The 14175-nt window shown below is 49.2% G+C and overlaps 1 protein-coding gene across 1 annotated transcript in view; it reads left to right on the top strand.

The window, feature by feature from the left end:
* The first annotated feature begins 750 nt into the window (after positions 1-750).
* Positions 751-14175, top strand: part of COMMD5 (COMM domain containing 5) — a 31285-nt gene continuing 17860 nt past the window's right edge. Inside the window, exons 1-4 of the mRNA XM_037908475.2 lie at positions 751-974; positions 7487-7647; positions 9235-9263; positions 13864-13914. Coding sequence (XP_037764403.1) covers positions 806-974; positions 7487-7647; positions 9235-9263; positions 13864-13914 — 410 coding nt within the window. The 5' untranslated portion in view covers positions 751-805. The remainder of the gene's footprint in view (positions 975-7486; positions 7648-9234; positions 9264-13863; positions 13915-14175) is intronic.

Raw genomic sequence — 14175 nt, 5'->3', positions numbered from 1 at the left:
ACACCTCACACACTAACACAGGGAGAGCCGGGTCTGCTCTAGAGTGCAGAGGCACAAACACAGTAGATGAGAAGAGGAATGGATTCAAGGGTTATTTGACAGCTACATGTGTTAATGGCTAGTTGTGTAGCTTGATCCTGTATCTATTTTTCTGCTTCTCTTTCCCCTTTCTTTTTACTCTTTTGTATTTCTTTCTTTCTCCTCCGCACCCTCGGGTGCACAGGGTGTCTACCAGTTTCTGCCGTTGATTTCAGTCTCACGCTGATCTGTTCAGGCTTCTGTATCATGTTGATGGACTTGGCTTCTTTCTCTGTTCCTCTGCATAATGTTTCTCTAGGGCGCCTTCTTTTTTCTCCTTTGTATTTGCCTCGTTTCTCTTTCTCGCTTCTATATTTGCGTTCCCTAAAAATCCCAGCAAAGCCGACAGGGAAAGCCAAGGAGAGTGCCTTGTGGTGTGTGGTGTGTCTGTCATTCTGTCCTTACAAACACCGGCTGTGAAATAGGGACCCGAATTGGTTGGCAGGGGGATCTGCAGCCAGCTGCAAACATCTGCACAGGCTCTGCAATGGCCTGTGCACTGCGGGGCGTTATTAGCGTTGCTTTACTCCAGGCTACGTTTGGGCGCAAGCCTGACACGCCACCCCTCCACCGAGCCGCCGCTCCCGCTCCCCGCCCCTCCGCCGGTCTCCCAGCGCCCCGAGCGGCGCCGGGCCAGGCGCTGCCGCCTCCGCCTCGGGCCAGCAGGGGGCGCGCCCGGCGCAGGGACCGGCCGGGCGGAGCCGCAGAGCCGGGCGCTCGGGCCGCCATGGCTGCAGCCGGGAAGGCGGGGTCGCCGCCCTACTCGCACCCGGGGCACGGCGAGAGCAGCCTGGGCAGAGTCAGCTTCCTGGGGGCCCGGCTGCCCGCCGAGGTGGAGGCGATGGCCAGGGGCGTGCGGGGCCTGGGCCAGGAAACCTTCCGCCGCCTGCTGACAGGTACGGCCGGGCCCGGGCCCCCCGCCCTCCACCTCCGCTTGGGCCGGGCTCCTGCTTCCCCCCCGACCCCCGCAGCATGTCTCTCCCCGCGGGGTCCTGCTCCCGCCCCCACGGGCAGGGGGGTCCTGCTGCCCCTAGTGGGTCGGGCGCGCCCCCCCCTCCAAAGGGCAGAGGCCTCCTGCTCCTCTCCGGGGGTCTTGCGCGTCCCCCTCCCCAAAGGCCAGGGGCCTCCTGCTCCTCCCTGGGGGGTCCTGCGCGCCCCCCCCAAAGGCCAGGGGCCTCCTGCTCCTCCCTGGGGGGTCCTGCGCGCCCCCCCCCCAAAGGCCAGGGGCCTCCTGCTCCTCCCTGGGGGGTCCTGCGCGCGCCCCCCCCTCCAAAGGGCAGGGGCCTCCTGCTCCTCCCCGGGGGTCCTGCTCCCCCCCCCCCCCAAGGGCAGGGGCCTCCTGCTCCTCCCCGGGGGTCCTGCGCACGCCCGTCCCCCCAAAGGGCAGGGGCCTCCTGCTCCTCCCTGGGGGGTCCTGCGCGCGCCCCCCCCCCCCAAAGGGCAGGGGCCTCCTGCTCCTCCCCGGGGGTCCTGCGCGCGCCCCCCCCCCCCAAAGGGCAGGGGCCTCCTGCTCCTCCCCGGGGGTCCTGCGCGCGCCCCCCCCCCTCCAAAGGGCAGGGGCCTCCTGCTCCTCCCCGGGGGTCCTGCGCGCGCCCCCCCCCTCCAAAGGGCAGGGGCCTCCTGCGCCGCCCCGGGGGTCCTGCGCGCGCCCCCCCCCCTCCAAAGGGCAGGGGCCTCCTGCTCCTCCCCGGGGGTCCTGCGCGCGCCCCCCCCCTCCAAAGGGCAGGGGCCTCCTGCTCCTCCCCGGGGGTCCTGCGCGCGCCCCCCCCCCTCCAAAGGGCAGGGGCCTCCTGCTCCTCCCCGGGGGTCCTGCGCGCGCCCCCCCCCCTCCAAAGGGCAGGGGCCTCCTGCTCCTCCCCGGGGGTCCTGCGCGCGCCCCCCCCCTCCAAAGGGCAGGGGCCTCCTGCTCCTCCCCGGGGGTCCTGCGCGCGCCCCCCCCCTCCAAAGGGCAGGGGCCTCCTGCTCCTCCCCTGGGGTCCTGCGCGCGCCCCCCCCCCTCCAAAGGGCAGGGGCCTCCTGCTCCTCCCCGGGGGTCCTGCGCGCGCCCCCCCCCTCCAAAGGGCAGGGGCCTCCTGCTCCTCCCCGGGGGTCCTGCGCGCGCCCCCCCCCTCCAAAGGGCAGGGGCCTCCTGCTCCTCCCCGGGGGTCCTGCGCGCGCCCCCCCCCCCTCCAAAGGGCAGGGGCCTCCTGCTCCTCCCCGGGGGTCCTGCGCGCGCCCCCCCCCCCGCCCAAGGGCCGGGGCCTCCTGCTCCTCCCCGGGGGTCCTGCGCGCGCCCCCCCCCCCCTCCAAAGGGCAGGGGCCTCCTGCTCCTCCCCGGGGGTCCTGCGCGCGCCCCCCCCCCTCCAAAGGGCAGGGGCCTCCTGCTCCTCCCCGGGGGTTCTGCGCGCGCCCCCCTCCCTCCAAAGGCCAGGGGCCTCCTGCTCCTCCCCGAGGGTCCTGCGCGCCCCCCCCTCCAAAGGGCAGGGGCCTCCTGCTCCTCCCCGAGGGTCCTGCGCGCCCCCCCCTCCAAAGGGCAGGGGCCTCCTGCCACTCCCTGGGGGTCCTGCACGCCCGTCCCCCCAAAGGGCAGGGGCCTCCTGCTCCTCCCCGGGGGTTCTGCGCGCGCCCCCCTCCCTCCAAAGGCCAGGGGCCTCCTGCTCCTCCCCGAGGGTCCTGCGCGCCCCCCCCTCCAAAGGGCAGGGGCCTCCTGCCACTCCCTGGGGGTCCTGCACGCCCGTCCCCCCAAAGGGCAGGGGCCTCCTGCTGCCCCTGGGGTCCTGCATATCTCCAACCCGTTGGGCACGGGGTCCTGCCCCGCCCTCCCACTCCCCCTATGGATAGGAAGGTCCTGCTCATATCCTTTAATCAACTGACATTACTTCCATTTTGTATGTTGAGTTTTCTTTGGCACCAGAAGCCACATGCTTGGTGTCCTGGTCAAACCAGTCACTGAGAGTGTTGGGTCTGAATCACATAGAGCTGAGAGCTCCAAGAAGTGGACAAGTAGACAGCTATTAGAGTAAGATGGTCTGTAGAGAGCCCTGCAAATCCGCAGATTATTTTTCGGATTGTGGATCGAATGCGGGTTCAAATTTTGTATCTGCGCAGGGCTCTAATGAGCTGACTCTAGTTGGCATTAGGAATCTTCATTGTGCTAGTGTATTGGGGTGAGAATGGAGCAAGACCTCCTGACTGAAGCTAGATCTGCAGCTATATAATAATTGTAGGCAATGGAATTACAAATTGGCAGATTCACTGGATAGTCAAGTAAAATTGGAAGTAGATCCATATTTGTGTAGCCCACTATTACCGAGAGACAACTGGTGACTAGATAACCACAGTAACACCAGGAAGATGTCCCTCTTCTCCCTAAATCCTGTACTGGTTTAATGTCCGAGGTAAAGATTTCATGGTGATTTCATCGTGCATTTCCCACTTTCTACTGTAGGGGGAGCATACGGTCTCTCAAAAATGCTCTTGTAATTAGAACATGTAAACAATCTTCCATTGACTCCCAAACTGTTAGTTAATTTTCACTTACAACCAAAGGAAACGGACTTTTCCAGAATAAGCCGAGCTAGCACAGGTCTCCCTCTACCCATCTTTTCCTCTTGCTGACGTGCTGGTGTATGGTGAGCGTACATGTACTACAAACTATTATTCCATTAAAAAAAAAAAAGGAGTACTTGTGGCACCTTAGAGACTAACCAGTTTATTTGAGCATGAGCTTTCGTGAGCTACAGCTCACTTCATCGGATGCTATCCGATGAAGTGAGCTGTAGCTCACGAAAGCTCATGCTCAAATAAACTGGTTAGTCTCTAAGGTGCCACAAGTACTCCTTTTCTTTTTACGAATACAGACTAACACGGCTGTTACTCTGAAACCTGTTATTATTCCATTGAAGGATTGGCAGCCTTAGAAGGCATGGTGAATTTGTTTATATATCGTTCTATATTATAGCTAATGTCAAAATAATATGCAATGTCATACAACCCCTGAGCTGAAGGTGTAGAAATCTCACAAACCAGAGTCTCAAGGTTATCCTGCCAAAGGTATGACAAGCTCCCCTGAATGTAAGTCTGATAGCATAAACTAATGGCGTGTTAGCTCTGACTCAGTGGATGTGTGATGAAAAGTTTCATGTTGAAAACAGTGTTTGCACTTGTACATCACGCTCCATTCACTGATCTCAATCATCATTTAGTTTACCTAACTCACAAGGGTTTTTAAGGCTCAGTGTTCTCCCAGTTTGACAGATGGCGAAACTAAGGTGCGGAGAAGTCATCTGAGTCACTTCTAGAGCCTGGATGAGAACCTAGGTCTCCTATGCTCTATCCACTGGACATGCTGCCTGACAATAGTCAATCTTAAAAAAGTATCAACTGGAAATGTTACTATAATGTGGTTACCAGCATTCCAATCTATCCAGTAAAGCTATGTAGTTCTTTACAATGTGCTGGATTAAACAAAAGGCATTCTAGAGTAGTGTAATACAGTAGTTCTCAACCAGAGGTCTGGGGCCTCCTGAGTGGCCACAAGCAAGTTTCAGAGGGTCTGCCAAGCAGGACTGGCATTAGACTTGCTGGGGCACAGGGCAGAAAGCCGAAGCCCCACCACGAGGCTGAAGCCTGGGGCCTCGAGCCCCGAAGTCTGAGCAATTTAGTTTCACGAGGCCCCCAGTGGCGTGGGGCCCTGGGCAATTGGCCTGCTTGCTACCCCTTAATGCTGTCTCCAGCTTTTATATGCAGAAAAACAGTTGTGACACAGGTGGGCGATGGAGATTTTATAGCATGTTGGAGGGGGACTCAGAAAGAAAAAGGTTGAAAACCCCTAGTGTAAAATACAAATAGATCAAATGGATTTGAAGAGAAATATTCATACGATTCAGTAATGAGAGAAGGAACCTTTCACTTCTTGGGTCGTTTGTTGGCATGTGGCTGCTTGGTAGCCTATTTGATTATTGGTACCAGTCCAACTTGTAGGTCATGTCGAAATGAAGAAAACAGGTTGTTTTAAAACATACTAGCTATTATGTTGTAACTGATGTGATTTTAAACAAGATGTTGCATTTACCGTAGATTGGGTTAATTGTGTTTAAAAATGTATTAGCTTGACCTCACCACCTGCCCCCTCCCACTCTCTTGCCCCTGCTGGAGGAGTTCACAACCAGCTAACGTGTTTTAAAACACAACCTGCTTTTCTAGTCTGGACGTGCACTTACTGGACAGGCGTTAACAGAAAAAACATCCTCACCACTGATACTAGTAGACACTCTTTTAGGCCGTTTCAGTGAAGAAGGAATCTTCCCCTTCTCCTTTAAAGACAATTCCTCAGCTTTAGGGTTGAGTCATTTTCCAACATTGTGGGAAATGATGTACTGGCACGGCCCATATTACATCTGTTCTGTGGATAAATACAGAAGATTTCAGTCTACTGTTCTGATTATTTAGAATCTTTCACTGCATTTAAAGACATTTAAAAATGTACAAAAGGAAGTAAAATTGTCCAAAAATAGAAGCTGGTAGTCAGTGGAATCCATTTAATACCACAAGGAAGTTTGGCAGTTCAGTTAAAACTTTTTTTATTTGTTAATCTTTATGTTAAGCTGCTGTCCCAGCCTGGCCACTTTTAACTTTTCATCTTTTATTCCAGGAGGTAAATCTGGAGCATAATAAATTTCCACTTTAAAGGCCTGATCCTGCAAACCCATCCATGCAGGCAGACATTTATCTTTCCCAGTGGGGCTTCATGTGTTTGTGAGGTCTGCCCACACAGATCTGATTACAGAAGCAAAATTTTTATATAAGCCAAATTCATTTTTATAAGCCTTTGTGTATATGGAATGTGGAAAAATAAGTATATATTGAAGGTCTTAGAGAGTCCAGCCAAAGGTGGCTCTTTATTATGTTGCATCCTGGCTGACTTTTTAGCAACAGTGCAAACTGCTCCAGAATGTGCATTGGTATTGACCCAGAGAGGCCAGCTGAAAAGAGTTAGTTTCACTTTACCTCCATGGCCATTCAATATTTAACCTCTCTGCTGAGCTTGCAACCAGGGTGTCATTTGCGACTCTCTGCGGGATCTAAAGCTGATGAGAAGCAAGTTAGTTCTCCCAGTCCTGCTCCAACTAAACAAGTGTCAGAGCTACAAGTCATCCTAAAGTAGGTGAACCACCACGCTTGTGACGTGAATGACTTTCAGTCACTACACACCCACATCAGATTTAAACTGGTGACCTAATTACTGCTGAAGACATTCTATGCCATTCTGTGGGTTGAGAGAGTTCTTTGTGGGGCAATCGGGGTGTGGGCGGCTCAATGGGGAATCCGGGTGCGGGGGGGATCTGGATGCACAGGAGCTTGTGGGGGGGTTATGGGTGCAATGGTAATGGGACTCTGCAGGGGGGGTCCAGGTGAAGGTGGTTGAGGCTCAGTGGGAGGGAGGGGGTGGATGTGGGGGGATAGAGCTCCGTAGGGAGGTCGGGGGGTCAGTGGGGGTCCAGATGCTGAGAGAGTGGGGCTCAATGGGTGGGGATCCAGATGCATCTGGTTGGGGCCAGTGGAGTGGGGATCTGAGTGCGGGTGGCTCATCAGGGTGGTCCAGGTGCAGGAGGAGTGGGGCTTGGCAGGGGGATTCTGGATGTGGGGGGTGAGGCTCAGCGGGAGGGTCTGGGTATGAGGGAGTCTGGATGCACAGAATTGGGCAGATGGAGGAACAGCTCCCCATACGGTGATCCCTCCCCCTCTTGCTGAAGAGGGAAGGGGGAAAGTTTGCAGAGCTTCCTGCAGCCTGGGGAGAAATCTTGGGGTGGGTCTGACCTGGCCCTGGATGCCATGCAGAGGAAGAGGAAGTCCCATCCTATTCAGCCCACCCAGGACTAGCAACTGAGCCCAGCGCAGGGTAGGTGCCACCAGCTGGGTCTTCCCCAGTCCTGCCCTCTGCCCCACAGTTATTTACCTCTCTGCCGACTGTCCTGGGCACCCGAAACATACTGCTGGGGAGGGTCACATGACCGCTCTTGTGGCTTCCCTTTGCTTCCTTGTCAGAAAGTCACGTTTCTGCACCACTGCGCATGCACAGAATTTATGTTCCTCGCAGATTTCCCCCAGGAGTACATAATGATGAAAGCATTTGTATCTCATTTCCAGTTCCCTGAGCAAATCAAACTCATCCACTGCTGCTGACAGTTCCACTTTAAACTGTAACTCTTATTCCATCAACTCGAGCTTTGTGTGCAAAATGTTGTTGCACAACAGACCTGGTGAACAATCAGTTGTGTTTACAAAGACATGGAGTGGTATATTCATACCCGGGAAAACACCAGCCTCCTCATACACATAAATATTTCCATAATTTTTCTTGAATCTCCCCACACACATCACACTTTCCCCATTTTAAAGGAGCATCCTGTTGGTTTCTCTGTTGCAGTCGTTGTTAGTGCATTGGAAGGAAAAGATTGCAAAGAATCTGTGAGGGCGATTGCAGAAAGCGTTGATCTGTCAGAAGAGCAACTCACTTCCCTCATCTCTGGCATGTATACTCTTCTCAGAGAGGCCCTGCGGCTTCCCATATCGACTTTCAAACAAGAAGTAAGTACTAGGAGTGCATAGTGCCTTGATAAATTAAGATTGTGTCACTTGCAAATTACTGCATAAACTTCTCCGTACGGGGGTGTGTAGCTCAACTCAAAAAGGTCATGTGAAACTGGTAGAAGGATCTCTGCTGGGAATGCATTTGTTGTTACTAATCGTTTATCTTGTTCTGTTTTTAAAAAGACCTGAAGTACAGATTTACAAGATACTTCTGCAGACGTTTATGGAAAACCTTAGTTTATGGAAAAGATTTACTTGCATCTATTTTCTACTTCAGCAGCTTGCATTCTAGTGTTGCTTATCTGTTTTATTTGTCTTCATTTTGTAGCAGTCTCTCTTTTTTAGATAATTTGTCATTTCTTTTGGCATCAACTTTTTTCCCACACTACCGATATATATTTGCTTCGAAAAAACCCTGTGAAATTGTGCTGCACGCCTGTTTTTCCTTGCCTTATATGTGTATCTTAGAGGAAGGATAATTATCTGGTTAGGATACGGCACTGAGTATCTGAAGACCTGAGTTCTGTTCCTGGTTCTGCTATACATGTTCTTTGTGAATTTGGACAAGTCACTTAATCTCTCTGCCTCAATCCGCGACACCCCCCACCCCCATTTTTTATGATTTCGTTATTTTGTTTCCCTTAGCTTCTGCTTTATTTTAACTTATGTTTTTCCTTTTTGTCTAATTTTATTTTCTCTTTCTAAATATGTCTGCTTTTAGCTTCCTGGCATCTTGCGTCAAGACGTTCTTTTTCTCTGTCAGTGGGTGGTGTTGGGAGGGATCTCCCATCATACTGTTATAGTGATGACGTTTCTTTAGCGGTCAGAATTTATCTTTTGCAACTTCTGTTTTGTTCTAATAGTTTAAACAAGCACCCCTAAAGTGTTTTCAGGAGACCACAACATGATTCCAAAGGAAGAACATATATATTTAATAAAGATGGAATGACAGAGGTTCTTCTTAAAACTAATGGGTGGACTTTTCAAATGTGTCTGAGAGTACATCTACAAAGCACACGCCTTACAGCAGTGAGTAGAGTACATACGCTGCACATTCCCTATCTACTGCATAAATAGTGCTTAGGCAAGTAGAGTAAAGACATGCCTGAACCCTGTGGGTAAGTACTCTACACGCCCAAGCAGTGCCTCTCCTGTCTACATTGCTATTTTTAGGAGTTCTGCTGACAGTCTTTCCCTGCTGCCTCCCGCTGCCAGAGCCTTTTTCTGAGGCAGGTAGCTACACATCACACTGTGGACACAGCTTGCCTTTCACTGAGGCAGGTCGCTACACATGCCCTACATGCTGCTGCCAGTGGTGGGCAGTATAGATAGACCTAATTGATTTAGGAGCACAAATCCTATCGAATGTTGACTTCTGCTCCTAAGTCACTTAGGCACGTCTGGAAATCCTATCCAGCATCCGTTTTGCCATCTCAGGACTATTAGCACAAAATAAAATTTGGGGGAGGGGAGTGCTAACAAGCAAGTAACCACTATTTTAGTTCTTGTAAATGTATATCTTTTTCATAAGGAACTAGTTTTCAGGTCTACAGTATGTAAATTGCACATTCCTTGTTTTTGTAGGTTTTTAAGGAAGATCTCCAGGAGCTTAGGTATGCTCATTTATTTCACCTAAATTGCTCACTGTAACTGTTTTTGTACAGCTGCTTCCCTGAAGGGGAAAAGGTTGCTGTAATCAACTTTTTAAATGTTATTGCTCTTCGTGGGAGAGAGAGGCTCTGTCTCATTACCAATTCCTCAAGCCCATCTCCTCTAGGTCGCCAGTTGAAAACCAGCCCAGGTCAGTATAATCCAAAAGTTGATACTGTCTAGTGACAGCCTTTGTGAAATGAGTTGGTGTTCTCAGTCCAGTTCCCTGTGAACAAGTAACCCCATCACAAAAGCACCATCATGATTGGCAGTCATGCTTGAGATTCCAAGGATTGAACATGAAGGTAAAACCAGCCACAACCCTAACCAGCATTTCTCCAGATCATGGCTGAGACACACAAAGAGTGTGGTACAAAGGAACTTGTGTTCTTACTGCCTGGGCTGTACCTGCTCTGTAGATGGAGGATTTGAGGCTCCAGGGCTGTTAGACCAGAAGCTTTCACCAAACACTACCTTTTTAAAAAAAAATTATAGCTCTTCAAAGTTAGGTTTGTTTTAAAATGTCAGAGTGATCAATATAGCATCACACCCATGGACCTGCTGAGAGAACTCTATAAGGGATTGACTTCATCCTTCAAATGCAAGATAACAAAGAGCTGAGCCTGCCACTTCATCCTTGCCTCACCCCTTCCATCCGTTGCCCACCTCCCCCAAAAGAGCTTGATTATCACTTTGCTTATTACCATTATATCAACTGAGCTGTGTGAGGTGAGTGTAACATAACCTGGTCCCATTCAGATGTAATTTGCATGTACTACTTTGATAATGAGGTCATGTGAAGCCAGGAGAAATATTCAGGCATTGTATAAGATATGATTTGGCATTGAACTCATGCAGTAAATTTCACACATTGGGGAGATGGCACAATTTAGTCCTTTGTGTAGGTTATACAAATGTGACATGCGCACACACACCTGCCGTGCAATATTTTGTTGTTGTTAGTATGTTTGCTAAGACAATGACCAACATTTCAGAAGTTGAGGAACTGGCCTACTTTTTGCTTTGAAAGGACAATGATACAATGCTCGTGAAATCCTGCTGCATTGTTCAGCTGTGCTTTGCTGGCTAATTAGCACAAGCGATCACAATGTTTGTTACAAAGACTTAGTAAAATCCGTTTCAGTCTATCCAGAGATAATATCTTGGTATAGAAGTTCAGGCACTATAAGCTAGTCCTCACTGCATAGTAGTGATCTTCATGGTTTGTTGCTGAACACGGAAATGGGGAGAAATAAGAGAAAATGCAACCTGTACCCTGCATTATTTGTTTTAATATTTTGTGCTTCTGTGTAGTGTCTTTTGTGCCAGGATCTCAAATTATTTTACAAACATTCTCTCTCCTAGCTCCTCGGCATTCTGGTTTCTGCGTCTTTCATTCCACCAAAGCTACTTTCCTCAAGGTTGTTGGCAATCACATCTAGTCGCTTGCAGTTATCGCCTCATTCCATCCAAGCCTCCTGCCTAACCCCATCCCTCTTTGTACTCTGTCCCCATTTCATCTTTCCGTCACCTTCCATGCTACCCCTACTGCTTGGGACAGTCTCCCTCTTCATCTAGGTCAATGTATTGTCCTGCCTCCTTTGCATTTTTCTAAGAAGCCCTTTCAACACTAACCCATTTTTTTTAAAATAAATCTGCACCACTTGGATATTTGACTTTCCAGTCCTTGAACATCTGGTATACTGGGTCTGAACTTGGTTGCATGTCTGCCCTAGAATGAAGCAGGAGTCTTGTCTTCTCTGTGTTATACATTAAGAAGTGCATTAATGTGCTCAAGAAATAATAAAACCTCCATGCCACCTGTGAGTAGGTAAATATTATCCCTGTTGTACAGTGGAAATTGAGGTTGAGAAATGAAACTTTCCAAAGCACAAGTCAGTATTAGAGTTGGAAATAGAATCCAGGAGTCCTGACATCCACTCTTGCCACTTGACCACAGTGCCATTGCTTCACACTTGTATGGGTTTTTTTTCCCTCCCACTAATAGATTAATCATGTTGTTACCAACCCTTTTCCCCAGAGGAAGATCTTCATTACTCAGCCGAGGTGACTCTTGTTACAGGACTGACCTGGATTACTAACAGAAGAAAGTATACGAGAGTGACAATATACATGCCTCATTGCTGCTGTTAACGTGGTTGGCGTAGCCATAAAAGTTCACTTGTCTGTACATTCATGCTGCTCTCAGACGTAGGAGTTGACACTGGTAGTCTTCTCTGGCACCCTCGGGAGATTCTAATAAGCTAGTTAAGTTAAGGGGAGGTGTCTTCTAACATTTTCATCTCCGAATGAAAATCATTTCTTTAAATCACTGTCTCTGCTCACCTTGAGGCTAGATTTTTAAATGAGTAAATTAGTGTCTTTCTGGTCACAAGGGCATACAGAGAGATTTTGAAATATAGGTGTTGGCTCTTTTCACAACTTCAGTGATTCTCATGGGAGATGACATTGATATTGTTGCACAGCGTATCTGAGCTGGAGACAAAGCGCACACTCGCTGCCCCAGGGATGTAGTCATTAACCAAAGAAATATCTCCATGCGCATCGACTGGCGTGGGTCGCTGGCCCAAGATTTCTCATCGGCACCAGGACCACATGCATGAAGAATACATGTGGCTAAGCAACAGCTCCTATATTGATTAGCTGCCGGAATTTGGCCAGAGCAGAGCGACAGCAGGTTGTCTGTCGTTTCTCCACCAGAAGTTATGGGCTTGAGTCATATTCTTGCTTTTGTCTTCCCCATAGTCTTTACCATTCCCTTCAGTGAGACTGAAAACTGTTTTGGCTGGAATCGGACAGGCAAAGGTCCTGTAACTCTCAGCAGCTTGACAGCTGCTTTTATGGTCTTCAGTTCCTTACCCCAGGTCTTAGCCTCAATAGATCTAGTGGAAAAGGAGGCAGGGAGGGCAAGCCCACTTAGGATTGATTACATCACTGTGGATTGTCTCTCTAGTTGTCATCCAGTATCGCAACACGCAGGATATCTCCAGGCATACACTTTCATCAGAGAGAATAGCAACCTCTCAAATTCACCTTTCATTTAGCAATACAGAAGCTGCTGAGCCAGTGGGAGTGAGTCTGTGATCACTGCCAGGAATATTTTTCTGTGCACGCTTAGTAGTTTTGTAGCTCAGGCCAGCACATGGTCCAGTAACATTGGATAAGAGTGTCCTCACAGCCTGCTCCTTGTCCCACAGATCCCTCCTTGAAACATTCTTTTCAACAAATCCTTTGCAAAATGATCACTGCTGGATACTTACACCGTCTCTAGCTCAGTACTGTTTGTCTGATCTCTTCCTCCCGTGACTGGACTAAAATGTAAGCTGCTTGAGCCAGGGACAATGTCTGCACATGGTTGGTTTCCTGAAAACATAAGTTGAATTGCAAAAATAATGCAGTTGCAAAGGTGGCGTTAGTACTTCTTATGTGTTTGAGTAACCCACACCGGGACAATAAACACAGTGCACTGATATGTGCCATTAGGTCCCCTTCGTTCAGCCCTTACAGAGGAGGAGCCAGGAAGAGTTGTTTGCGATATGGAATCTTGTTCCTTGCTGGGGTGTTTTAGGTAAAACACTTGCCCAGACAGTGTTTGAATTGTAGGACCATTGCCTTTCATGGAGAAGGAGATACACACACAGCCGGAAAAGCACTCCTCGGTGCCTCTTGCCCACTTCCCTCTCTGTGCCTTCTTCCATGTGTTTCCATATGCCGGGAATACCCTCCCCACTAATGTAAATCATACTTCCCCTTCAAGAAGCTATTTAAAATCCACCTTTACCATTAAGCATTCAAGATCTAATGGCCACACACCACTCCGTATAAATTCTTACCTTATTCCTGTTTGTTCCTATCCCACCTATAACCAATAAGCCATTCAGGCCAGGGACCTTTCCTTTTCTTTTCTGATCTTTGATTGCTCTGTGCACTAAGGCATTATGTGAATGATTAATAATATTGCACATTCCATGTAACGTGGTTTTTTTAATAAGTGCTCTGAGCTATTCCAGAGATTTCCACATCACTCTGAGGTGCCATTCTTTGCAAATCTTTTCCTTCTCTTTCCCTTGAACTTTAAGATGGAAGTAAAATCAAAAAGTGTTGGCTGAGATTTTCCAAAGTACCCAGCATTGGCCTAATTCTGCTCCCATTAAAGTCACTGGTAAAACTCCAATTGACTTCACTGAGAGCAGTTAGGCAAGTGCTGAGCACCTTTGAAATTCACACTTGATGTATCTAACCATTTGCGTTAGAGAATAACGGCTATCCAAGGAAGGAGGGAAAGGTGAAATGGAGTTCCTAAGACCCCTGCTCTAAAAGGTAGTGGAATCCTGCTAGGCTGTGTTCCTCGCAATTTGACTGAACTTCAGTGATTGCTTAAAATCTGATGGCAGTTCTAACTGAGGAAAAAATGTAAAATGTTGATAAAACTATTTGTTTTGAGTTATATAGTGGTTTACATAACTTGGAGAGAGAAGGGTGTGTATCTGTGGTTACAAAACACTTATATATTTGTCTTATATTGTTGACCTTTTCTTTAAGGATACCAGAAGAGTTCATCATGGACTTTGCCAGTGTGGTCTTTGGTAACAGGTTAGTAATTTTATAAATCAATTTACATGCTCTCATCAGAAGTCTAAAGCAGTGGTTTTCAACCTTTTTTCATTTGTGGACCCCTACAAAATTTCAAGTGGAGGTGCTGACCCCTTTGGAAATCTTAGATGTGATTGAAAACCACTGTTCTATGGTAACGACAACCTTTTGCTGGCCCCTTAGACATAGTCTGCAGACCCACAAGGGTCCATGGACCACAGGTTGAAAACCACTGGTCTAAAGGATCGTGGGTGATAACCT

The sequence above is a fragment of the Chelonia mydas genome, chromosome 9, assembly GCF_015237465.2.
Source record: "Chelonia mydas isolate rCheMyd1 chromosome 9, rCheMyd1.pri.v2, whole genome shotgun sequence".
In the NCBI taxonomy this organism is placed as follows: Eukaryota; Metazoa; Chordata; order Testudines; family Cheloniidae; genus Chelonia; species Chelonia mydas.
Note: the sequence above shows the minus strand (reverse complement) of the source record. Positions and strands in the feature narration are given on the sequence as shown.